The sequence below is a fragment of the Symphalangus syndactylus genome, chromosome 14 (genome assembly GCF_028878055.3).
Source record: "Symphalangus syndactylus isolate Jambi chromosome 14, NHGRI_mSymSyn1-v2.1_pri, whole genome shotgun sequence".
Classification (NCBI taxonomy): Eukaryota; Metazoa; Chordata; class Mammalia; order Primates; family Hylobatidae; genus Symphalangus; species Symphalangus syndactylus.
This window is the reverse complement of record NC_072436.2, coordinates 63,637,440-63,662,290: the sequence shown is the minus strand read 5'-3', so window position 1 is coordinate 63,662,290 and position 24,851 is coordinate 63,637,440. Positions and strand designations below refer to the sequence as shown.

The 24,851-nt window shown below is 42.8% G+C and overlaps 1 protein-coding gene across 22 annotated transcripts in view; it reads left to right on the top strand.

The window, feature by feature from the left end:
- Window positions 1–24,851, top strand: part of SPECC1 (sperm antigen with calponin homology and coiled-coil domains 1) — a 304,891-nt gene that overhangs the window by 126,042 nt on the left and 153,998 nt on the right. For 4 of the 22 annotated variants that reach the window (XM_063617726.1, XM_055243201.2, XM_063617725.1 and 1 more), the window contains exon 1: window positions 6,286–6,525. The exons of the other annotated variants lie outside the window; for them this stretch is intronic. In XM_063617726.1, the coding sequence (XP_063473796.1) occupies window positions 6,486–6,525 (40 nt within the window). In that variant the 5' untranslated portion in view covers window positions 6,286–6,485. Of the gene's footprint in view, window positions 1–6,285; window positions 6,526–24,851 lie in introns of those variants that run through there. 22 annotated transcript variants of the gene reach the window in all.

Genomic DNA, 24,851 nt, shown 5'->3' with positions numbered 1-24,851 from the left:
ACCTTTTCCCTTTCTTTGTATCCTTTTGCTGTAATATATCATAGCTCTGAGTGCAACTGTGTGCTGAGTCTTGTGAGTCCTTCCGGTGAATCACCAAACCTTGGGGTGGACTTGGGGACACAGGATTAAATCCTGGCTCTGCTGCTTTCTAGCGGAGTAAACTTAGGCAAGTTACCCTCTCAGTCATTTCCTAATCTTTGAGTTAAAAAACAGTTTTGTTTTATAAATCGAAATGTATAATATACTTAGAATAGTGCTGGCATGTAATTATTTCTCAACAAATGTTAAGAGTTATCTTGCAAGCTAGATGTTTGTGGATAGTTGTAACTATTTCTTTTTTTCTTTTTCTTTTTTTTTTTTTTTTTTTTTTGAGACGGAGTCTCACTGTGTCTCCCAGGCTGGAGTGCAGAGGTGCGATCTCGGCTCACTGCAAGCTCCACCTCCCGGCTTCACGCCATTCTCTTGCCTTAGCCTCCCGAGTAGCTGGGACTACAGGCGCCCGCCACCATGCCTGGCTAATTTTTTTGTATTTTTTTTAGTATAGTAGAGACGGGGTTTCACCGTTTTAGCCAGGATGGTCTCGATCTCCTGACCTGGTGATCTGCCCGCCTCGGCTCCGAAAGTGCTGGGATTACAGGCGTGAGCCACCGTGCCTGGTCTTTTTTCTTTTTTTTTTTTCCTCTGAGACGGAGTCTCAGCTCATCACAACCTCTGCCTCACAGGTTCAAGTGATTTTTCTGCCTCAGCCTCCCAAGTAGCTGGGATCATTCCTGCACTTTGGGAGGCCGAGGCGGGCGGATCACCTGAGGTTGGGATTTCGAGACCAGCCTGACCAACATGGAGAAATCCCATCTCTACAAAAATACGAAATTAGCCATTTGTGGTGGTGCATGCCTGTAATCCCAGCTACTCGGGAGGCTGAGGCAGGAGAATCGCTTGAACCCGGGAGGCGGAGCTTGCGGTGAGCCGAGATCGTGCCACTGCACTCCAGCCTGGGCAACAAGAGTGAAATTCTGTCTCAAAAAAAAAAAAAAAAAAGTGCTGGGATTATAGGTTTGAGCCACTGTGCCTGGCCTGTAACTATTTCTTTTGAATAAATTTCTGTAAGAATAACTGCTGAGCTTAAGGATATGTACTTTTTTTTTATGTGTTCTGGTTATAGTAGTAAAATATATTTATTAAGACAGAGATATTTGGTATAGAAAAAAAGTCTTTCCTAATTCTGTATTTCAGATATAGTTATTTCTAATAATTTGCTATATATATGTCAAAATTTATTTCTACACATATTAATATGGACAGTAGAATATAGAAATTTTTAATAAAAATGGGACCACATAAATATTATATTATTTTATTGTTTATGCCTGTATATAAGGGATCTTTATATTCAATGAAGTTCCATAAAAACCTTTTTGTCTTCCTTAAAACACTTAGATTATAGGACAGTAATTTAGAAATTGCAGACAGTCCCTGACTTATGATGGTTTGACTTAGGATTTTTTGATTTTGTGATGGTACAAAAGCTATACTGTACTTCAAATTTTGAATTTTGATCTTTTACCAGGCTAGTGATATGTGGAGCTACACTTTTTTGTGATGCTGGGCAGTGGTTGTGAGATGCAGCTCCTAGTCAGCCCTGCAATCATAGGGGTAAACCTTCACAGTACTGCATTGTCAGCATTTTTTTGAATATTGTTTGCCAGCGTTTTTGCATCCATCCTGTCTACAAAGCCCATCTGGACTTAGGATATTTTCAGTTTACAATGGGTTATTGGGATGTAACCCATCATAAGTTGAGGAGTGTCTGTACACTGTTGCTTTTTTTATAGCCATCACAGGCATCTTTGACATGTCACCCTGTCACCATGATCATCAGAGCCACTTTTAAGGTTTACACCAGATACACAGCACATCAGCTTCACTTCCACCTGTTGCTTGATTCCACTGGACTCTTTGATTCCACAGGAAATTTTATCCTATTCATATAACATTCAGGCCATTTGGTTTTTCATTTGCCCAGGATGTGTGACTGCCACAACCTGACTAATCCCTGAACTGCTTCTTAAAATTATCCATGGCTGGGCATGGTGGCTCATGCCTGTAATCCCAGCACTTTGGGAGGCTGAGGCAGGCAGATCACCTGAGGTTGTGAGATCGAGACCAGCCTGACCAACATGGTGAAACCCTGTCTATACTAAAAATACAAAAATTAACTGAGCATGGTGGCAGGCACCTGTAATCCCAGCTACTTGGGAGGCTGAGGCAGGAGAATCGCTTGAACCTGGGAGGCTCTTGTCTTTGACATGCTAGTTTTGTGGGAGAAACCCCAGCTGGGCCTGGTGGCTCATGCCTGTAATCCCAGCTACTCGGGAGGCAGAGGGAGGTGGATCACTTGAGGTCAGGAGTTTGAGACCAGCCTGGCCAACATGGTGAAACCCCATCTCCACAAAAATACAAAAATTAGCCAGGCATGGTAGCATGCACCTGTAATCCCAGCTACTCAGGAGGCTGAGGCATGAGAATCACCTAAACCCAGGAGGCGGAGATTGCAGTGAGCTGAGATCGCGCTATTGCACTCCAGCCTGGGCAACAGAGCAAGACTCTGTCTCAAAAAATAAAATAAAATAATACAAGCATTGACAGGGTACAGAAGTACCATGAGGAAGACAGCATTGAATTCTGTCTGAGATGTGCGGGCCCACCAAAGAGGGGTGATAACAGAGCAAGAATTTAAAAGATGATATATATTACTCTGCTTGGGCTGCCATAACCAAATAGCACAGACTGGATGGCTTAAACAGCAGAAATTTATTTCTTGGAGTGTTGGAGGCTGGAAGTCTGAGTTCAGAGTGCCAGCATGGCTGGGTTCTGGTGAGGAGTCTTCTTGGCTTACACATGCCACCATCTCACTGTGACCTCACATAACAGAAAGAGAGAGAGAGAAAAAGATCTCTTCCTCTTCTTTTTTTATTTTTATTTTTATTTGTTTTATTTTGTTTTGTTTTTTGAGACGGAGTCTTGCTGTGCTGCCAGGCTGGAGTACAATGGTGCGATCTCGGCTCACTGCAACCTCTGCCTCCCGGGTTCAAGCGATTTTCCTGCCTCAGCTGAGTAGCTGGGACTAGAGGCACGTGGTACCATGCCTAGCTAGTTTTTGTATTTTTGGTAGAGATGGGGTTTCACCATGTTGGCCAGATGGTCTTGATCTCTTGCCCTCATGATCTGCCTACCTCAGCCTCCCAAAGTGCTGGGATTACAGGCGTGAGCCTCCGCGCCAGCCTCTTCCTCTTCTTATAAGGCCACCTATCCTGCTAGATTAGGGCCTCACCCTTATGACCTCATTTAACCTTAATTACCTCCTAAAGGCCCTGTCTCCAAATACTATCACATTGTGGGGTAGGGCTTCAACATGAATTTTGGAAGGACACAACTCAGTTCACAGCAGATGAATAAGCATTTGCCAGGCAGCTCAGTTATGGAAGGGGTGTTGAAACCGAGGGAATATAGCAGATATGAAAGCATAGAGGCCTGAAACAGTAGGGTGTGTTCAGGAAGCTACAAGCTGGCTTAACATTGCTGTAATATAAGGTGGGAGGGAGAACTTCTGAAAGCTGAGGCTAGAACGATAGGGGTGGAGGTGGAGCACATGATTATGAAGGACCTTCATATACTAAGCTTAGAAGGACTTCATCTTAAGAGTAGAGGGGAGCCACAGGAACTTCTAGGCAGAGGCATGGTGCAGTCAGATTTGCATTTTTGATAATTCAGGTGGAGGAGCAATTTGAGCAGCAGCAAAAGTGGAAGTAGTAAGTTTGTTGGGAAGCTAATGCAGTAGCCCTTGTGAATGAAAGATGCAGCAGAGAGGCAAAGTCTGGAAAATGTTAAGTGATGAAATGTGCAGGACTTGACTGGATATTTTAAATGTGGGAGGTGAGAGAGCCACAGGAGTCCAGGTTGGGTTGGGGTCTTACTTGTCCAGTTTCCATAAAGAGACATGTTAATTACTTGACATGTTACAGAATTAGTAAATTGACTCATTGATTTCCAAAACTCTTTGAATAAGTATGTAACTGTTCTGTAAATTGAAGTTGCGTCACTCTTACCATGATCACAAACTCAGGCTCTGCCTATCATTTTGGAACTATTTGGGGAAGTCGACCGTCTTTTCTGGGCTAATTACCTTTTTAAAAGGGGAGGGAGTTGCACTTGGTGTTATATGCATTTCTGCTCTAACATTGTTTCCTGCTATTTATTTTCCTTAGTATATTTGCTTGTACATGCTCAGTATTGTGCTATGTTTTATAGATTACAGAAATAAAACTGTGACTCTTGTCTTTGACACGCTAATTTTGTGGGAGAAACCAACTCATGGTACTATACTACCACTAAAAAGAAGTAATGTGTATTTAAGGGCTAATTTGTGTCTGCTGCCTGCAGCCTATACATTGGTTCATTCATTTGTTTTCATTCATTCGTTCTGAGTCTCCGTGTTTATAAAGTTTACACTCTAGTGGAAGAACAATAATTAGTAAACATGTAGTATATGGAATGGCGATCAGTGTCACAGAGGCCAGCAAAGTAGGAGAGGGTGTGTGCTGAGGGTCTGGCTTACTATTTAATGTGGTGTGATCAGAGAAGCCCCCTCAGTAGGGTGACATTTGAGCAAAGGCCCAGGGAGTGAGAGAGGGTGAGACATATGGTCTATGCAGTGTAGGTGTCGGTGGGGGAAGAATGTTGCAGGCAGAGGGAACACCAAGTGCAAAGGCCCTGAGATGGGAATGTGCCCCGCTTATTTGAGGAACAGTGAGGAGGCCGGTGTAGCAAGAGCAATGTGAGAAGGGGAAGGTGAGTTCACTGATGGGGGGAGAGGAGGATTATTCAGGGCCTTGGAGGCCATTGTAAGGGCTTTGACTTTTCCTCCAAGTGAGACAGAAAGACACTGGAGCGTTCGTTGGAAGTGGAGGTGTGACATGATTTGACCTAGGCTTTAGAAGCATCACTCTCACTGTATGTGCAGAATGGACTATAAAGAGGCAAGGGCAGGAGAAGTGAGACTGGTTAGGAGGCAGTTGCAGTAATCCTGGCAGGAGATGACAGCAGCTTGGATCAGGGGGTAGCAGTGGAGGAGGTGAGAAGTGCTGAGATGTAGGGCTATTTATGATATACATATGACAGGCGTTGTTGAGGGACGAGATGTGGCGTGTGAAAGGAGTCGAGGTTTCTGGCCTGAGTCACTGGAAGAACGGAACTGCCACTTATGGAGATGGAGAGGACTATTAAAAAATCTAAGTGGAGGTGTCAAGAAGGTAGTTGGATAAATGAGTCTGGAGTTGGAAGAGGGAACCAGCCTGGAGATATGTAGATGGCATTTAAAAGCCACAAGTTGGTAAATCAAAGACCAAGAGAGTATATAGGAAAGAGGTCTGTGGGCTGAGCTTTAGTACCCAGGCTGGGTCAAGATGAGGAGGAACCAACAAAGGGGACTGGGAAGAGGCTTCTAGGGGAGTGAGCAGAAAACTAGGAGAGTGTGGCATCCTGCAACCAAGTGAACACACTGTTTTGAGGCGTTAGGAGTAATCAGTGGTGTCCTACGATGTTGATGCATGACACCTGAGAATGGACCGTAGTGTTCAAGTGATGCACGAGATAGAACCAGTCATATCACTAATGGTTTTATTAGTCCTAAATATTTTTACTGCAAGATTTAGTTGTTCTAAGTGTTTTCACTGTCAGATGAAGGATGAAAGTCTTCAGGGTAATTTCCATTTTAGTAATTTCCGACAGCGGCAGAACAGTTTCTATTTATGATTGGTATGCATTTTTATTATTAGCCATAGTATTCATTTTGGATGAGTATGTCTTTGTTAGCGTTATTTTTTTTACCTCTTCCTCGAGTTGTTCATCCATTCATTCATTCACCCAAAAAAATGCTTATTAAGTGCCTGTCCTGCGCTAGTCCTAGGTTTCTCTTGTCTTGATAGGTCTAGCTTCACACGAGCAGGATTTTGCCTTTCCGGAGGCACTAGGCTCCCGCCTCCCCGCCGTGGGGTTTTTCCAGCCTACCTCGTGCAGCTGCGGTTCTCAGCGTCCGCGGGCGGAGGCCTGCAGCCGGTCAGCCGGTGCGTCCCACCCACGGCGCGGGGCCCTCTGGCAGCTAGGAAGGAAATGCAGATGAGGTGGGCGGACAGTATGCAGATGAGGGGGGCGGGCCGCGCCTGGCGGGCGGCGTGCAGTTGAGGTGGTCGGGCAGGATGCAGATGAAGGGGGCGGGCCGCATGCAGACGAGGGGGCGGGGCCCACGGGCGCTGGAGAGGAGCGGCTCCGCCGGCAACTGCTGGGAACTGGAAGGCGCCCGGCCCTTTCTTTGACTGGAGCGGACCCGCCGGACGCAACCGCCTCGCCAGCCGGAGCCGGCGCGAGCTAGGCACGGTGGACACCCCGTCCGAGGCCGGCAAGCCTGCCGCTGCCCGAGTCGACCAAGCATGGGCAACCACTCAGGACGGCCCGAAGATACGGAATCAGGTCTGTGCAGCTGGCGGGGGTCGCGCCGCACCCCCGCCCCCGCCACCCGCCGGCCAGGCGCCCTTCCCCCACCGCCTCCGGCCCGCGGCGCCGACTGGGGCGAGCGAAAAGGCTAAGGTCCTGGGGTGTGATTCTTGCCATTGGAATGCGGCGCATGGGATTGTGAAATTACCTGTGCCCGCGCCGCGACCAGGAAACGCTGCTCGTCCTGAACGCGCACCTGGGAGCCGGGGCCGCCTGGCAGGCACCGCTGGGTCCCGGCCGTGGGGTTCCCCACTGCGCGCCTAGCCTGCGCCTAGACCAGGTCTCCTGAGCGCGCAGGCCGCCCGCAGACTTTCCGGGCGTTTGCGGGGAGGGCGTGCCCCGTGGCTGCTCCCTGTCGGCCGCCGGCCCGCACTTTGTGGCGCCTGCGGCTCTGCCCCTCATACTCACGCCAGGGCTGCCCGGCGACTGTTCCTAACCCAGAATAGTCCGTGCTTGTTCTGGGGTGTGGGGCGCGCCTCTGGTTCTCCCGTTTTTACTTCCTCAGTCCTGAGTGAGCTTCGTGGAGTCAGCTGGGCCGTTGTTTTCATCCTCTGGTAGCTCATGCCGCCCCCAGCAGAGTTAGATGCCGATAAGCAGGGTTGCTTTTAAAAACAAAACGAAACATTTCTGGACTGTCACGTGAAGCAAAAGGGATTTAGTTTTGCCTGAAAAATGGTATCTTGGCTGATAGGAAAGAGGTGGTTGATCTGACTCTGGAGTCCTTGTGGGGGGCGGGGGGCAGGTGACAGGTATGTGTTTCTGTGAGAGAGTCAGAACTGTAAACATTTTCCAAAGGCGTAATATTTGAATTTTAATTTAAATGAGGACTTTGAGGCTCTGAGAGGTGAAGCGACTTGTCCGAGTGACCTTTTCCGGAGCTGGATGCCAGGCTATAGGACGCTGGGTCGTCTTGGCCTCTGCGCATTGCTCCTCCTTCACCTCCCAGCGCCCCAGCCGCCCCTCCCTCGGCCCTATCCTCGGGGCGGGGTGGAGGCGGGTGCCTCCCTGACACTTGGGGTACATTGGACTGGTACCACAGCCAAGGTGGAAAACTTGGACAGCCACACAGGAATACTGTGAAGAAAAATTTCAGGGGCCAGCTTACTGCACAGAGGTGACTTTAATTACACAGCACTTGTTCAGACTATTTTTTGGGCAGAATAACCAATAATATGCATATTCATAAAATGAAATATGCATAAAATAAAAATAATATACTTGTTATAAATAACCATGTTGGTAAACTGTTCCGTAAAGGATTGGTAACAGTTACATGCCTGTCCAGGTATTGTGAAAAGACTTACTCTGGTTAGAGCTTTTAAGAGTGATTTGGGTGCCTGTGTTCCAATTTTTTTAGTGACCTTACTTTTTAAAGCACTCTGATGGATAGGACATAAAAAGAATATGTTTATGCTAGTGACTTATTTTATTGTATTTTTCAAAGAATTCATATCATTTCAGAATGGGAACTCTGATTTGCTGCAAATGAAGATACTGGATTAGGGCATTTTTAAGAGATGGTGTCTCACTGTGTTGCCCAGACTGGCCTTGAACTCCTGGGCTCCAGCAACTCTCCTCCCTCAGCCTCCCAAGTAGCTGAGACTACAGGCACATGCCACCTTGCCTGGCTAGCAATTCGTGGTAAAAACTTTAAATGCTGGACTACTGGCTGAAAGTCTAATTTTAACTGGCCTTCTAATGCTGTGATGAAATGCTGTAGAGTTCATCACTGAGATCCTGGAAATTAGAGCTTTGTTAAAGATGCGTGGGTTTTCAGTTGGCTTTACCACAGGGACTGGGATGAGGTCGCATGGCCCCAACTGGCAGTTGTGGTACATTGGACTAGAATCTCAACAAGTGCTTCCAAGGGTCATCGGAGCAAGGAGACCAAAAGGATATAAAGGGGAAGCAGAAGGGAGGCTGGACGAGTGATAGCAGCACGCAAGCCTGAGTGTTGCGTGGTTCCCGTATTGTGTCAGTTTTGTCCGTGGAGAGCAGACATTTAGAATTAAGAATGTATCCAAGACAGACAGTAGGGATAGGAAGCAAAATATGAGGTCGAGACCAACCTGAGCAAGGAAAGCTTTTGTTCATGATGCAGAACCAACACCTATGAAAGGGAAGCGGGAGGCAGCAGGTTTGGGCAGGGAGAGCCTCAGATAATGACGCAGACGTGAAGTCTTGGCCACTTGATGGGGGAGCTCCAGAGCAAAGCCCACCCATTAGAGGGGTCTCAGGTTGGGCAGAAAGGACAGTCCCTAGTCTTTCTGTGGGTCAGTCATTGGCCAGAGGCTACTTTGGAAGAATAAGCCTTCAGCTCGGGAGCTAACACGAGTCCTAGGATCCTCGTGGTGCCAACAGCTGGAGGCTGTCAGCCCTCTGCAGTCCTTGCAGATGAATAGCAAGTTCATTTTTTTTTTTTTTCTTTTTTGAGACAAGGTCTGACTCTGTCACCTGGGGTGGAGTGCAGTGCTGTGATCATGGCTCACTGCAGCCTTGACCTTCCAAGCTCAGGCAGTCCTCCCACTTCAGCCACCCAAGTAGCTGGGACGACAGGCCCAGCTATTTTGTTTTGTTTTGTTTTGTAGAGATGGGATTTTTTTTTTTTTTTTTTTTTTTTTTTTTGAGATGGAGGCTTGTTCTGCCACCCAGGCTAGAGTGCAGTGGTGTGATCTTGGCTCACTGCAACCTCTGCCTCCTGGTTTAAAGCGATCCTCCCGAGTAGCTGAGACTACAGGTGTGCACCACTATGCCCGGCTAATTTTTGTATTTTTAGTAGAGGTGGGATTTCACCATGTTGGCCAGGCTGGTCTTGAACTCCTGACCTCAAGTGATCTGCCTGACTCAGCCTCCCACAGTGCTGGGATTACAGGTGTGAGCCACCATGCCCGGCGTAGAGATGGGATCTTGCCATGTTGCCCAGGCTGGTCCCAAACTCCTGGGCTCAGGTGATCCTCCTGCTTCAGCCTCCCAAAGTGCTGGGATTACAGGTGTAAGCCACTGTACCTGGTCAAGTTCTTTCTTGAAAAAGAGATCCCAGTGGAACACCTCCATGGTTGACTGCCACAGGACCTCAGTTGCTTGGACAGGGAGAGTCTCTTGAAAGAGGTAAAATCCCCATCTGAGACCCGCTCTAAGGGTTGAGATTGCACCCTCTTTTCCAGATGGAAGCTCCTCGTCTCTTCTGGGGTGTTTCTAAGGCAGAAGGCAGCTTCTCAGCTGCTGCTGCTTTTCTAGCCCTGGAATTGGCTGTGGTGGCAGCAGGATTCCTCTGTTGTGGTATCTGCAGTCCTCCGAGTTGGGACATCCTGACTTAACATGGTATTGCAGAATGGATAAGATAACTAGATCCAGTAAAAGATATGAAAATTTCATATCTGAAATTCTCAGCCTGGGCAGAGAAAGTTGGCGACCACATCTCATGCTTCCTAAAAGGTCCTTCAGTTTCCATCCAAGTCGTCATCACCTCATTGTCAGGGCTGCTGGGCATGGTTGTGCAATTTGTGTACTGTTCAAAGGCATCTGCTTAGAGAGCTGAGTGGGCCCAGCAGGGTTGTAGCAACGCAGAGGAAGGGGTGCCATTTTGCAATTTTGCCTTTTTGTATTCACACAAAGGTGCCCAAAGTGCTAAAGAAGTCTTAGAAAGTGAGTTTAGAAGGTTTTCCCCAGTCCCAGTACCAGCTTATTATTTGTTTTAAATTTGAATGTATGAATTTAAAAAGTTAATGCAAATTACATGAAATAAAAGCTCCTCAGGTGCACTCTGTATTAGTTATAGTTAATGCTAACTGTGGTTACAGATAAATTCCAAAAGAGCCACTTAAGACAGTGAAAGTTGATTTCTGCCTCATGTCACATCTAGTGTGAGTTGGGGGCCATCAGCAGGTGGTTGTTAGAGACTCAGGCTGGTGGATGCTCCTCTTCAACCTATGGCTCCCCAATTGCCTCAATCTGCCAGCAGTCGGGAGAGGAGAAGGCGTGTGGAGGACCCTGCCCAAGGTTTTAGGGGCCAGGCCTAGAAGTGGTGCACATCATTTCTACTTACGTTCCACTGGCCAGACTCAGTCACACAGCCCCACTGACATGCCAGGGGACTGCGCCAAGCAGAGAGCAGCATGCATATTGGTAAACATTAGTGTCTCTTTGTAGACATGATGACCATTCTCAACCACATTTGCATCAGTATTTTATTAAAAAAATTTTAATCCGAAAAATTAAGACTTACATAGTAAACACCCATGTACCAACCACCTAGATTCTAAATTAATATTTTGCTGTATTTGCTTTATTTGTACATCTCTATATTCATCCCTCTACCCACCCATTAGTCTGTCTTATTTTTTGACGCATTTCAATGAAATGGTAGTTATCTCTATAATTCTACATGCTATACTATACTCTTATTGTTTCTTGATTTGTTAGTTTTCAAGCCTCTCTACTACTAACTTGCAGTATGAAAGTTGAGGAATTAAGCACATTTTCCCTACTATATATTTCCCTCACCCCCCATTTCTGCAAGTCGTACTTAAATTTTCCAAATCCATTGTTAGTATAAAAATGCTAATGGTAGAATACAAGTAGTGGTATACAGAAGTTTACTGTAAAATTCTTTCCACTTTGCTATATGAAATTTTCATTTTGAGACCAGCCTGGCCAACATGGTGAAACCCTATCTCTACTAAAAATACAAAAATTAGTCGGGTGCAGTGGTGGGCACCTGTAATCTGAGCTACTCGGGAGGCTGAGGCAGGAGAATCGCTTGAGCCCGGGAGGCGGAGGTTGCAATGAGCTGAGATCGTGCTACTGCATTCCAACCTGGGTGACAGAGTAAGACTGTCTCAAAAAAGAAAAAACTTTAAAATTCTAAGCCAATCTATTGTTTTCCACTTGTATTTCTTGACTCACCAGCTTTAAATAGTGTCCTAGGCTTCGTCACAGGTAAATGAGGATGTAGTGCCCCTAAACGTCTTCTGCCTTATTCTCAAGAGTCCCCCTCCTGCACTTATTCCCAGTCTGCCTCTGGACCTTTCATATGGCTAGAACATTTACATTCTGTTCCATAATTAGTATTAGTAAGTCTTCTGTGCATCATTTATAGGTTAATTCTAAAAATGGAAGGCCTATCAGCATTTAAAATATCAGGATCTCATGTATTATTTACTGGAGAACCAGGTAGTATGTTTAGATTTATAGAGAAGACAGTGGCATCTTAAATTGCATAACGCGTGATCTGTGAAGACAGGAGGAAGGAGTAAGGAGAATGGAAAGGAGTTGGTATGAGTATGCTCTTTACTTTTAAAATTAATATGCTTTTATTATTTTTAATATTCTTTCTTTTGCAGACTGTTAGAGGGAATTTCTTTTTTCTTAAAAACAAGCACAGTGGTTAAGAGTTTGGGCTCTGGAGCTAGTCTGCCTTTTCATACTCAGTTCTGTCACTTCTTTTTTTCTTTTTTTTTTGAGACAGAGTCGCATTCTGTTGCCTAGGCTGGAGTGCAGTGGAGTGATCTCAGCTCACTGCAACCTCTGCCTCCCAGGTTCAAGAGATTCTCCTGCCTCAGCCTCCCGAGTACCTGGGACTACAGGTGCGTGCCACCACGCCTGGCTAATTTTTATATTTTTAGTAGAGACGGGGTTTTGCCATATTGGCCAGATTGGTCTCCAATTCCTGACCTCAGGTGATCCGCCCACCTGGGCCTCCCAAATTGCTGGGATTACAGGCATGAGCCACCGTACCCTGCTCTCTTTTCTGTCACTTCTGCCCTCAGACTTCGGGCAAATAATTTTTTATTTTTATATATATATTTTTTGAGACAGAGTCTCGCTCTGTCATCCAGGCTGGAGTGCAGTGGCGCGATCTCGGCTCACTGCAAGCTCCACCTCCCGGGTTCACACCATTCTCCTGCCTCAGCCTCCCGAGTAGCTGGGACTACAGGCACCCGCCACTGCGCCCGGCTACTTTTTTGTATTTTTTAGTAAAGATGGGGTTTCACCGTGTTAGCCAGGCTGGTCTCCATCTCCTGACATTGTGATCCGCCCGCCTCAGACTCCCAAAGTGCTAGGATTACAGACGTGAGCCACCGCGCCCGGCCCAGGCAAATAATTTTTCTTCGAGCTTCAAATTCTTTATGTAGGAAGGGGAAGAGTAATATAACCTACATTGTAGGATTGTTGTGGTGATTCATAGGTTAAAAGATATGAAAGCTTAAAATAGACACACACAGAAAGCACCTGATAAGCTTTAGCTGTTAATTCTTCTTAACCCTCCAACCTAATACTTTGGTTTGGACTGGTTGCTTTCTAGTCCTATCTCATTCTCAGGTTAGTTCATTACTTCTTGGATCCTTTTTCTCTTTTTTGGATTCTCTTTGCTTTTGTAAAAGTGAAGATGTGGCTGGGTGCAGTGGCTCACGCCTGTAATCGCAGCACTTTGGGAGGCCGACGTGGGCGGATCACCTGAAGTTGGGAGTTCGAGACCAGCCTGACCAACATGGAGAAACCTTGTCTCCACTGAAAAATACAAAATTAGCCAGGCGTGGTGGCACATGCCTGTATATCCAGCTACTCGGGAGGCTGAGGCAGGATAATCGCTTGAACCTGGGAGCGGAGGTTGCGGTGAGCCAAGATTGCACCATTGCACTCCAGCCTGGGCAACAAGAGCGAAACTCCATCTCAAAAACAAAAAACAAAGTGAAGATGCATACATCAAATATCAATGATAATACATAGTAAAAAATCTAAGAAGTAATGTCAAATATATCTGTTACTGTAATAAATGTCAATGGGTTAAGCTCTCCATTAAAGAGCTTCCCCTAATTAAGACAGAAAATCAAATATATATACTGCAGAAAAGCTTGTTTATGTAGTTACTTTGATTTTTAAAATTAAGTCATTTAAAGTTGTGGATAATAAAAAAGTAGCTCTTGAAACTTTCAAGTTCAATGTCTTATTCCATATATTCTATTTATAAATGCAGTAAAATTTAATAAGCACTCTTTAAGAGCATCTGGTTAAATTGAGTTCTGTTTACAAACTCTGCTAATAAAGTTAACATTTTAATTTGTGTTTATTAATTTAGTATATTTAGGTTCTTGTTAAAGTCTGACAAAAAATCTAGTTGTTAAAGTCTTATAAATTTAATAATTATTCTAATGAACTTAGTGATTCTTAAGTCCTCTTATATATTCCAAAACATTTATATTCTCTCTCTCTTTTTTTTTTTTTTTTTTTTTGAGACAGTTTCTGTCTCTGTCACACAGGCTGGAGTGCAGTGGCAGGGTCATAGCTCACTGCAGCCTTGACCTCCTGGGTGCAAGTGGTCCTCTCACCTCAGCCTCCCGAGTAGCTGCGACTACAGGAGCATGTCACCATACCTGGCTAATTTTTGTATTTTTTATAGAGATGGGGTCTTGCTATATTGCCCAGGCTAGTCTTGAACTCCTGGGCTCAAGCTTTCCTCCCACCTTGGCCTCCCAAAGTGCTGAGATTATAGGTGTGAGCCACAGTGCCCAGCCTATATTCTCTCTTTATATGTGTGTATATGTAGATACACGCTTTCCAATTTAAAATTACAAATTAATTACTCAGTTACATATTTTGAATTGGAATCACAAGGTTGACCTGTAACTCTTTAATAGGTCTAATTCTCATAAACATTAAAAGTATAATTCTATAATGCAGATATTTCTTAATACGGAATTCTATTACTGCTTGTCTGATTCTTTTGATTATTTCCCCACTTGTTCTAAATCTTTCTAGGATTAAAAGATGTTTACATAAGTGTTTTATTCCAAATAATATTGGGATTTCTTCCCATATAACCTTTTTTTTTTTTTAAAGAGACAAGGTTTTGCTGTTGGCCAGGCTGGAGTGCAGTGGTGCGATGCTGGCTCACTGCAGCCTTGACCTTCCTCTCTGCCCCAGCCTCCTGAAGTAGCTGGGACTACAGGCAGTGCCACCATGCCCAGCTAATTAAAAAAAAATTTTTTTTGTACAGATGGGGTCTCACTGTGTTGCCCAGGCTAGTCTCCAGCTCCTGGCCTCAAGCGGTCCTCTCACCTCAGCCTCCCAAAGTGTTGACATTTGCCACCATGCCTGACCCCATATAATTTTTGGGGTTGTCTTCTCAGTTTGCTGAGGTTTTTTTTTTTTTAATAAACAGAGATCTCTGACAGGGACAAGGTTGGGATTCTTACCCCACCCAGACTTCAGATATCAGCTTGAGTCACTTTTGCTTTGGTTGGAACATATTCTTGAACACATTTGGTTTGAGCACATTCAGGGATATTCTGTGCTTTTAAGTTTTCTCAACCTTCATCTGAGGATAGTGTTTTGCCCTTACCCTTTATATACTTTGCCTGGGTATAGAATTCTTATTCACCACCTTTGTAATCTTTCTGTAGCATGGACTTCAAAATTTGAAGAAAGAGGTGTCATCATACTCGTGTGTCTTAGATTCAAGTTATATTTAATTTGCGTAGCTTCTAATAGGAGCCTGAGACCCCTATTCGAACGGCCATATCACTTGATTAGAGTTTGTACTTAAAATATATAAATATTTTCCCATTTAACTCCAAAGAACTTTGACTTGATAGAATACTGCCTGGTTTTTTTATACTTTCTGTCTCTTAAAGCAGTATCTTTTTTAAAAAAAATAATTTTAAGTTAAATTTATTTTAAAAAGTTAAATTTATTTTATTTTAAGGATACATGTGCAGGACGTGCAGGTTTGTTACATAAGTAAACGTGTGCCATGGTGGTTTGCTGCACTGATCAACCCATCATCTAGGTATTAAAGCCCCACGTGCATTAGCTGTTTATCCTGATGCTCTCCCTCCTACCGCCCCCGCCCTGGCAGGCCACAGTGTGTGTTGTTCCCCCCATCCCCCGCACCGTTTCCGTGTGTTCTCATTGTTAAGCTCCCATTTATAAGCAAGAATGTGTGGTGTTTGGCTTTCTGTTCCTGTGTTAGTTTGCTGAGGATAATGGCTTCCAGCTCCATCCGTGTCCCTGCAGAGGACATGATCTTGTTCCTTTTTATGGCTGCATTCTATTCCATGGTGTATATGTACCACATTTTATTTATCCACTCTATCATTGATGGACATTTGGATTGATTCCATGTCTTTGCTATTGTGAACAGTGCTGCAGTGAACATACAGGTGCATGTATCTTTATAACAGAATGATTTATATTCCTTTGGGTATATATTCAGTAATGGAATTGCTGGGTCAAATGGCATTTCTGGTTCTAGGTCTTTGAGGAATCGCCGCACTGTCTTCCACAATGGTTGAACTAAATTGCATTCCCACCAACAGTGTATTTCTCCACAGCCTCACCAGCGTCTGTTGTTTCTTGACTTTTTGATAGTCGTCATTCTGACTGGCATGAGATGGTATCTCATTCTGGTTTTGATGTGCATTTCTCTAATAATCAGTAATGTTGGCCTTTTTTTCATATGTTTGTTGGCTGCATAAATGTCTTCTTTAGAAAAGTATCTATCTGTTCATGTCCTTTGCCCACTTTTTAATGGGGTAGTTTTTTTCTTGTAAATTTGTTTAAGTTCCTTGTAGATTCTGGATATTAGACCTTTGTCAAATGGATAGCTTGCAAAAATATTCTCCCATTCTGTAGGTAGCAGCGTCTTTCTTGACAGTAAAACAAAATGTGATTTAATTGTGGATATCTTTCTTGGCTTTGTCTATCTTACGAGATAATTCTACTGAAACAATAGTATCAGTTAAAGACACAATTCACCACAAAGTATCTTAAATGAGATAGGGCCTTTTATATTGATAAAAGTACAATTCAAGAAGAAAAAATAGCAGTTACAAAGTACACTCACTAAATAGCAAAACACTGGAAATAACTAAAGCAAAACCTATTTGAAACACATGGAAAAACTCACAAGTAAAGTGGGAGAATTTAACTGTGTCTTACACAAACCATTTTTTCAAAATGATCATGGAATGGTTAATATATTGGTCTATTCTAAGGCCAGAAAGAAAACCTCATTACTGTCATTCAAGGGAAATTTTACTGGTCACTCTGTGATCGTAATGCAGTAAAACTGTAATGAAAGTTGACATTTTAAAAACTTAATCTATTTGGAAATTTTGACTCAAATAGGAATCGAAAACTACAATTATAGATAATTTAGAAAAATAATTATGACATACTAATAAAGTTACAAATAATAAGCAAATTTATTCCTCTGGAAGCTTTTATTATCAAAAAATAAAGAATGAAAATAAAGTAAGTTCTACACAAAGGACATTCAAAAGAAAAGAAACAACAAAAGAAATCTGGGATAACCGGAAGGAGTTTTTAAAAGCGGCAGAAATTAATGAAGTAAGTTACGACCGTGTCTGTTTCACTCTTCCCTTTCCTCAGTACCTAGCCCAACCTTGTCCCTGTCAGAGATCTTTGTTTATTAAAAAAACCTCAGCAAACGGAGAAGACAACCCCAAAAATTATATGCAGCCAGGCATGGTGGCATATGTCAACACTTTGGGAGGCTGAGGTGAGAGGACCGCTTGAGGCCAGGAGTTGGAGACTAGCCTGGGCAACACAGTGAGACCCCATCTGTACAAAAAAATTTTTTTAAATTAGCTGGGCATGGTGGCACTGCTTGTAGTCCCAGCTACTCAGGAGGCTGGGGCAGAAAAATCCTAAGAGTATGTTCTTTGTTAAACAATGAAGTAAAGTTTTAGTTAGACTCATCAAGAAATAAGATAACACAAATACCCCAAGTTAGCTATATATATATTATATATATATACATTATGTATATGTATTATATATATAATATATATACAATGTATATGTATTATATATATAATACATATACAATGTATATGTATTATATATATAATACATATACAATGTATATGTATTATATATATAATACATATACATTGTATATGTATTATATATATAATACATATACATTGTATATATTTTATATATATAATACATATACATTGTATATATATTATATAACATATATAGTGTATATTATAGATATGTTAGCTATATATATGTGTGTATATATATACTATATATATAATGTATATAATCAGGGATGTTGGATATTTTTTAAAAACTAGAATAAAAAGTAGAAAATCTCAATGAAATTAGGAAAACAAAATTACCAAAATCAATTCATAAAGAAATGAAACACTTGGACAGAAAAATATTCTTGGAAGATGTCACAAAGTGACTTAAGAAAATAGCTCCCGGCTGGGCGCAGTGGCTCACGCCTGTAATCCTAGCACTTTGGGAGGCTGAGGCGGGTGGATCACCAAGGTCGGGAGTTCGAGACCAGCCTGACCAACATGGAGAAACCCTGTCTCTACTAAAAACACAAAATTAGCTGGGTGTAGCGGTGCATGCCTGTAATCCCAGTTACTCGGGAGGCTGAGGCAGGAGAATCACTTGAAAACCCGGGAGGTGGAGGTTGCAGTGAGCTGAGATTGTGCCATTGCACTCCAGCCTGGGCAACGTGAGTGAAACTACATCTCAAAAAAAAAAACAAAACAAAACAAAACAAAAAAAAACCTCCCCAAATAATCCTGAATCCAGATGATGTTATAGGTAAAGTTTTTCAAATATGAGAAAAATACAATTTCTGTGCTATTTAAAGTTATGTGGTATGTTTCCCAAAGATATTAGATATTACATATTACAGAGGATATAATGATATAAGATATGTACAGATGATTGTTTCTTAATTTAATAATTAAAATATGCTAGAAAAACTGTAACTTGTACATTTAGTCTATGTCTGTTGCTTAGGACCAGGTTAAGTCAAAGAAGAAATTAGTCAATATTAAGTTTATGCAGAAAAATATTAAACACATAAGACAGCCGAATGCAAATATAGCCAAAATTATGAAGGTGATATTCAAATAATAGAAACTTGAATAATATTCCAAAGTACAGAAAAGATGGAAAGCATTCCGATTTGTTTTGATAAAAGTAGTACTAATACTGTTAATACTATTTCTGATACCAAAGCTTTTCAAAAATGGTATGAACAACGAAAGCCACAGTATATTCTTACTAATGTAGATGCTCTCCTTAACTGAAATATCAGCCACATTTAATCCAACCATACATTTAAAAAAATATTACATCATTGGCTAAAAAGTGGCTTATTCTAAGAGTGCAAAAATATTATTATATAAGTAGAATTGGAAATATCAGTACATTTAAAGATAAAAATTACCATCATACTGTATGTCAATAATGCATTTAATAAAATTTAACATCTACCTCATAAACATTTAATTCCTGTTAGAATAGTCTGGATCTTTTCTTAAGATAAATACTCTAAAAGCAGCACATACCATGCTTAACAGGAAACTAAAAACATCCCCATAAAGGTCAGGGAGGAAACAGTAGTGCCCATATAGGACTTTATGACACTGTTTTCAAATATGCTAGCCAAAGCAGTAAGATTTTAAAAAAAATGGTTATTAAAAAATGAGACAAAATTAGCATTATTTGTACGTACTAGAATTTTCATGTTAGAATAGCCAAGGAGATCAACTGAAAAACCATGAGAACTTACGGCAATTTAGTAAGGTAACCAGCTTGGAAATGAGTATATAAATTCAGATATGTATGTGTGTGCATATATATGCTTATATGATGTAGATGTATATATAACATTAGTTTTATGTTAGTAATCAGAAACAATGGTTTATTTTATTTTATTTTTTTGAGGCAGGGTCTTGCTCTGTCACCCAGGCTGGAGTATAGTGGTGCTATCTCGGCTCACTGCAACCTGTGCCTTCCAGGCCCAGGCAATCCTCCTACCTCAGCCTCCTGAGTAACTGGGACTACAGGCACGCGCTACCACACCCAGCTAATTTTTGTATTTTTTGTAGAGACGGGGTTTCACCATGTTGCCCAGGCTGGTCTTGAACTCCTGAGCTCAAGTGATCCACCCACCTCAGCCTCTCAAAGTACTGAGATTATAGGCATGAGCCACTGTGCCTGGCCACAATGGTGTATTAAAAGGTTTCATTCACACTGTGAACAAAATGTATAAAACCTGAGGAAGAAATAAGAAATGTGCAAGGCCTCTGTGGGAGCTATAAACTGTCTACCCAGGGGCATAGATATAAACTATCTCCTCAGAGGCACTAGTGATGATGTGGTAGGTGTCCTCTGAAAATCAGAAATAGCTGCTGAATTTTGTAAAATGCCTTTTGGGCATTCACAGAGATCTTACTATTTTTCTTTTTAGATATAACGATTTGATGGATTTAAATATCTTCACCTTATAATAAACTTTAAGTCAGGTTTTTCTAAATCTTCCTTTTGGAATTTTGTTTTTTAACATGAAAGGTGAATTAATATCATAAATTTTTCTTGGTCCCTTATTGTGTTATATATAAAATAAGGGTATGTGTGCATGGTTAGTTCTAAAGTTCCTGGTAACTTTAACATTCTGTGATTTTATGGTTTTAGACATTTTTTGCCAAGAGACAGGGGCTTGCTCTGTTGTTCAGGCTGGTCTCGAACTCCTGGCCTCAAGGGATCCTCCTGCCCTGGCCTCCCAAAATGCTGGTGTAACAGGCATGAGCCACCGCTCATGGCCAGACTTTTAAACATTTCTAACTCAGAGAAGTGTTTGGATTTTACCTCTTGAATATGTTGTGCAAATTTGCTTTAGGTATGGGATTTCTAGTTTGTTGAATTCTATTTTACTTAAAAAATTTTTTTATATGGCTCCAATCAGATCAAACCAGCCTATGTAGTATCATAGAAGTAACATTAAAATATTGAGAATTTTGAAGGGTTCCAGGTATCCTGAAGACTTTACTGTCACAGGATAAAAACACTTCTAGGGCTGTCCTTCACCAGACCCAGCCTCTGCTGTTCCATTGCCCTTGCTGCCCTCCTCCGTCCAGTTTGTCTGCTACCTTCTTGCTTAGCCAGGGTGCGTGTTGTTTGGCATCTGCCTTCACATGGACGTTGTGCTGCAGTTGGTTGCTTCTCCAGCTAAGTAAGAACTGTCTGAGGATCCATGTTTATCTTTGCCATCTCCATGGTCTCCAACACTCTGCAGAGTCCTTAGCAAAATGTATGGTTTTAGTGAATTGATGGCAGCTGTCCCTTGTATTTCCAGGAAAGTTTTGAATTCTCAGGAGAAAGTAGGTTTGATATTTCAAAACGAATGTGGTTGGCCAAATGTTTTATATTGGGATTAAAGAAATTATTTTAGTGGCACAAACTTCCAGAAAGCTTGTGCATAAGAGTTTTTCCTCACCCCACACCACTACAAAGGTGACCCAGAAATCCTGAGCCAGCGGAACTCCCGGGGGGTGCAGGTATCACAGGGACCTTGGCCATGCCACTGTCTCCTTTCGTGCCTGTCCCAGAGACCTAACATCACCATGGTCTCCTTTCCCTCAGTCTTTCATAAGTATTTGTAAATATTCTTTTACCAATATCATTCTTTCTCTGTTCTTTTTCCTTTTTAACCCTTGCTCTTTTGCTTCAGAAAAATTTTTCTTTTTTCTTTTATGCTCTCCTCATTTCCAACTTCCTGTTCCAAATTAAGCCTAATTATGGTTGAGTGTTAAGATTAGGGTTTATGATAAACCTAGAAAGATAAAGTAATACATTTTGATGTGAAACTATATCTAGTAAAGAACTGGTGCCAGCCACCTCCAAAGCCCTTGAAAATCCCCTTTGTTTTATCTGCCAGAGAATTCATCTCTTTCTCTAATTGGTCCTGCTTTTCTCTCTAGCACAAGCAGCCAAATTAAAAAAAAAATCTTGGAAGGTTACATTATAAGCAGTCTAACCTTTTGATCTGTAAGCAGATAAACAAAGAGTCTATTCATAGTGGTAAAAAACTATTATGAAAATTATCTGTTTATAGTTATATTTTGGCCTCTTTTGCTCTCCCCTCAGTAGTACGTTATAGTATGCTGAAGTTACATGGAATTAATATGCTTCCAAACTGGACCAAAAATGTGATATAACAGCCTGTATTTGCAGGTTAACAAAATATGAGTGAGAGGGGTATATGGCTCTGAGTGCTTTGTTTGCCCATGCGTATTTGTGTTTCTGTGTTCCTCCTGCACAACTTCCCTGACAGCCTGTGCTTTATGCTTTCATAGGGATTTTGAATCATAAGGGAAAGAAGAAAGATTGCAAATCAAGAGATAACAGTAATCGGATCAATGATGAAATTTTAGTGTAAACTATACATTAAAATGACCTCTTCTGTAAATTTTGGTATCCAGAACCTTATGCTAACACTTTCATATAGAAAACAGGGCTTGAAGTATCACAAGCATGCCTTTTTCATTTACTGTTTTCTCATTACTCAAGTTATTCCTATTTTTTTTGAGACAGAGTCTTGTGTTGTCACCCAGGCTGGAGAGCAGTGGTGTAATCATGGCTCACTGCAGCCTTGACCCCCCAGGCTCAAGTGATCCTCCTGCCTCAACCTCTCGAGTAGCTGGGACCACAGACGTGTGCCACCTCACTTGGCTAATTTTTTAAGTTTTTAGTAGAGGTGGGGTCTTGCTGTGTTGCTCAGGCTGGTCTCATCCCTATTAATGTGAATTCTGGTACCAGCTTCGACTCTGGAGATGCTCTGGGGCTTCTTGATGGCTGTGGTCAGCCCACACCATGGTCATGTGCTTGCCAGCATTCTGGTCATTCCTCTCTTATCTGCTGCCTCTAATCTGTTCCTGTGTGCCTGGAGACTGGTAGCCAAACCTGCCAGAACTGTATACAGACCAGAAGTGCTTCTCCTAGTAGTACGCAGGTGTGGAGTTTAGGGCACAGTCATTTTAAGCTTCTCTGGAGCTCTCTTCCTTTTCCCACTGATGACATCTCAGGTAGCTGAGTGGCCATAGAAATGAGTCTTAGATAAAATGTCACTGCACAAGCATGTGGTCAGGTGGTGTTCCCGTGCCCTGGCACCTGTGGAAGATGCGTGGGCCTGCTTTCTTTTTTTTTTTTTTGAGACGGAGTCTCGCTCTGTCGCCCAGGCTGGAGTGCAGTGGCGCAATCTCGGCTCACTGCAAGCTCCGCCTCCCGGGTTCACGCCATTCTCCTGCCTCAGCCTCTCCGAGTAGCTGGGACTACAGGCGCCCGTCACCACGCCCGGCTAATTTTTTGTATTTTTAGTAGAGACGGGGTTTCACTGTGGTCTCGATCTCCTGATCTCGTGATCCGCCCGCCTCAGCCTCCCAAAGTGCTGGGATTACAAGCGTGAGCCACCGCGCCTGGCCACGTGGGCCTGCTTTCTGTTGCTTTCTTGTACCACATCACACCCCTCCTGGCCTCAGGGCTCCTGCATGGGCTTCCCTGTGCCTGGATGCTCCTCTCTCAGCATGTTACGGCTGATCCTCCATGGGTTGACTGCAAGGCCCAGTTTGCACAGGATACTTCCAGTTAACACCTAATTGTGGATCAGTTTACTCCTGTTATTTTTACTCTTGAAAAGTGCCCTAATTTGGAAGATAAAATATACCATCTCCTACTTACCATTTCAGGTCTCAGTCCAGTGTCACCTCTTCAGATAGACCTTTCCCTTTCTCTCTCAGGGGGCAAGTTTCCTGGTTTGTTGTGGCTGCAGAATAAACCCCAGGGCTTGGTTGGGCTGAGCCAGGGTTTGCCAGCAGACAAATTCAGGCTTCTTTCTATGTGAGGGCCCATGGCAGGCCAGCATGGGAGGATGTGAGATGGGAGGGGCAGCCAGGTGCTGGGAGGGTTGGGAGAGACATGGGGAGGAAGAGTGAGGACTGAAGCCAGGGGAAGAAACATGGAAGTGTGCTGTAAGCTTTGTGCACACCAGCCCTTGATGAGTTTTAATCTGCTTTACCCCTCAAGGCTGTAAGAGTCAGATCTGAGTGTTTTGAAAATGAGAAGGTGTGTGCGATTACCTTGAAGAGAACTGATACAGGAGAGATCTCTGTTGAGGCCTGATTATAAGTGGATGACATTAAATAAACAAGCTTCATTTTTCCTAGGTGATAGATTGGACTGTTAGACAAAACTTTGGATTCAGAGAAAAGGCACTCTAGGTGCATTTCGCCTCCTTTCTTTACCTTGATGGATTTTCATGTTGGTCAAATGAAGATTTGGGCTACATCTGTGAAATCCCTTCCAATTTTTAGAAGTATATAATTCTGTTGTATGCTCTAGTGAGTCCAGACTATAAAGCATTTTCCCCTAATTGTGGGCCAGAAAGGAAAATTTCCAAATAAGGATGCACAATCCACTCTGGGAAAGACAGGGAAACAATAACTAGAATACACGTCTAGCCTTTGCCCTGGCATGAAAAGAATGCAGACTGTTAGCTGACCTAAAGGTTTCTGTTTTATTTCAAGTTTAGGTGAAATGGTCAGCTTCGACCATTACTCCCAAAGAAGTTTCTCTCCAGACTTTTAAGATATTTGTGCAATATTAAGATGGTTTTATTATCTGTGAGACAGCTGTGGTCACTTTTATTTATGAAACTGCCATGTTTATTGTATATGTATCAGGAGCAGTGCTGGAAAGCTAAATTTAGAGAAATAAACTTGGGCTCACAAATGATTATGGTGACATTCAGTATACCCCCCAGTGACACTATCACTAACATTGCTAGGTCGCCTCCCAGCAGTTTAGCCATCTCAACCATAAAGGAATGGTGAAGTAATGATGGCAACTTGCCTCATTGGAGAGTGTGCAGACCGCCATTTTAAACTGTAATTGTCAGGATTAGACCTCGACCGTGGTGAAATGTTGGACATAAAGGTACGTGAACAAAGCTAAGTGCAAAGTTGTGTGAATGCTGATTCAATCTTTGTGAAAGTACTGTCCACAGGACACAAATTGGCAAAATTCATTTGCCTTACAGTGTTTAAAGTTTTTTGAATTATAACACTTTGGGCCTGAGTTCTCCACTTGCTGCAGTTTCTGCCAGCCCCTTTGTTCTTTACTTGGCTCTCGCAGACATTTATTTACCTATTTAGCTCTACAGACAGTTGAAGTTTTTGGTGTGTGTGTTTTTTTTTTTTTTGGTGGAGACGGAGTTTTGCTTTTGTTGCCCGTGCTGGAGTGCAGTGGTGCGATCTCGGCTCACTGCACTCTCCACCTCCCAGATTGAAGCGATTCTCCTGCTCAGCCTCCCAAGTAGCTGGGATTTACAGGCATGTGCCACCATATTTGTCTAATTTGGTATTTTTAGTAGAGACAGGGTTTCACCACGTTGGTCAGGCTGGTTTTGAACTCCTGACCTCAGTTGATCCACCTGCCTCAGCCTTCAAAAGTGCTGGGTTTAC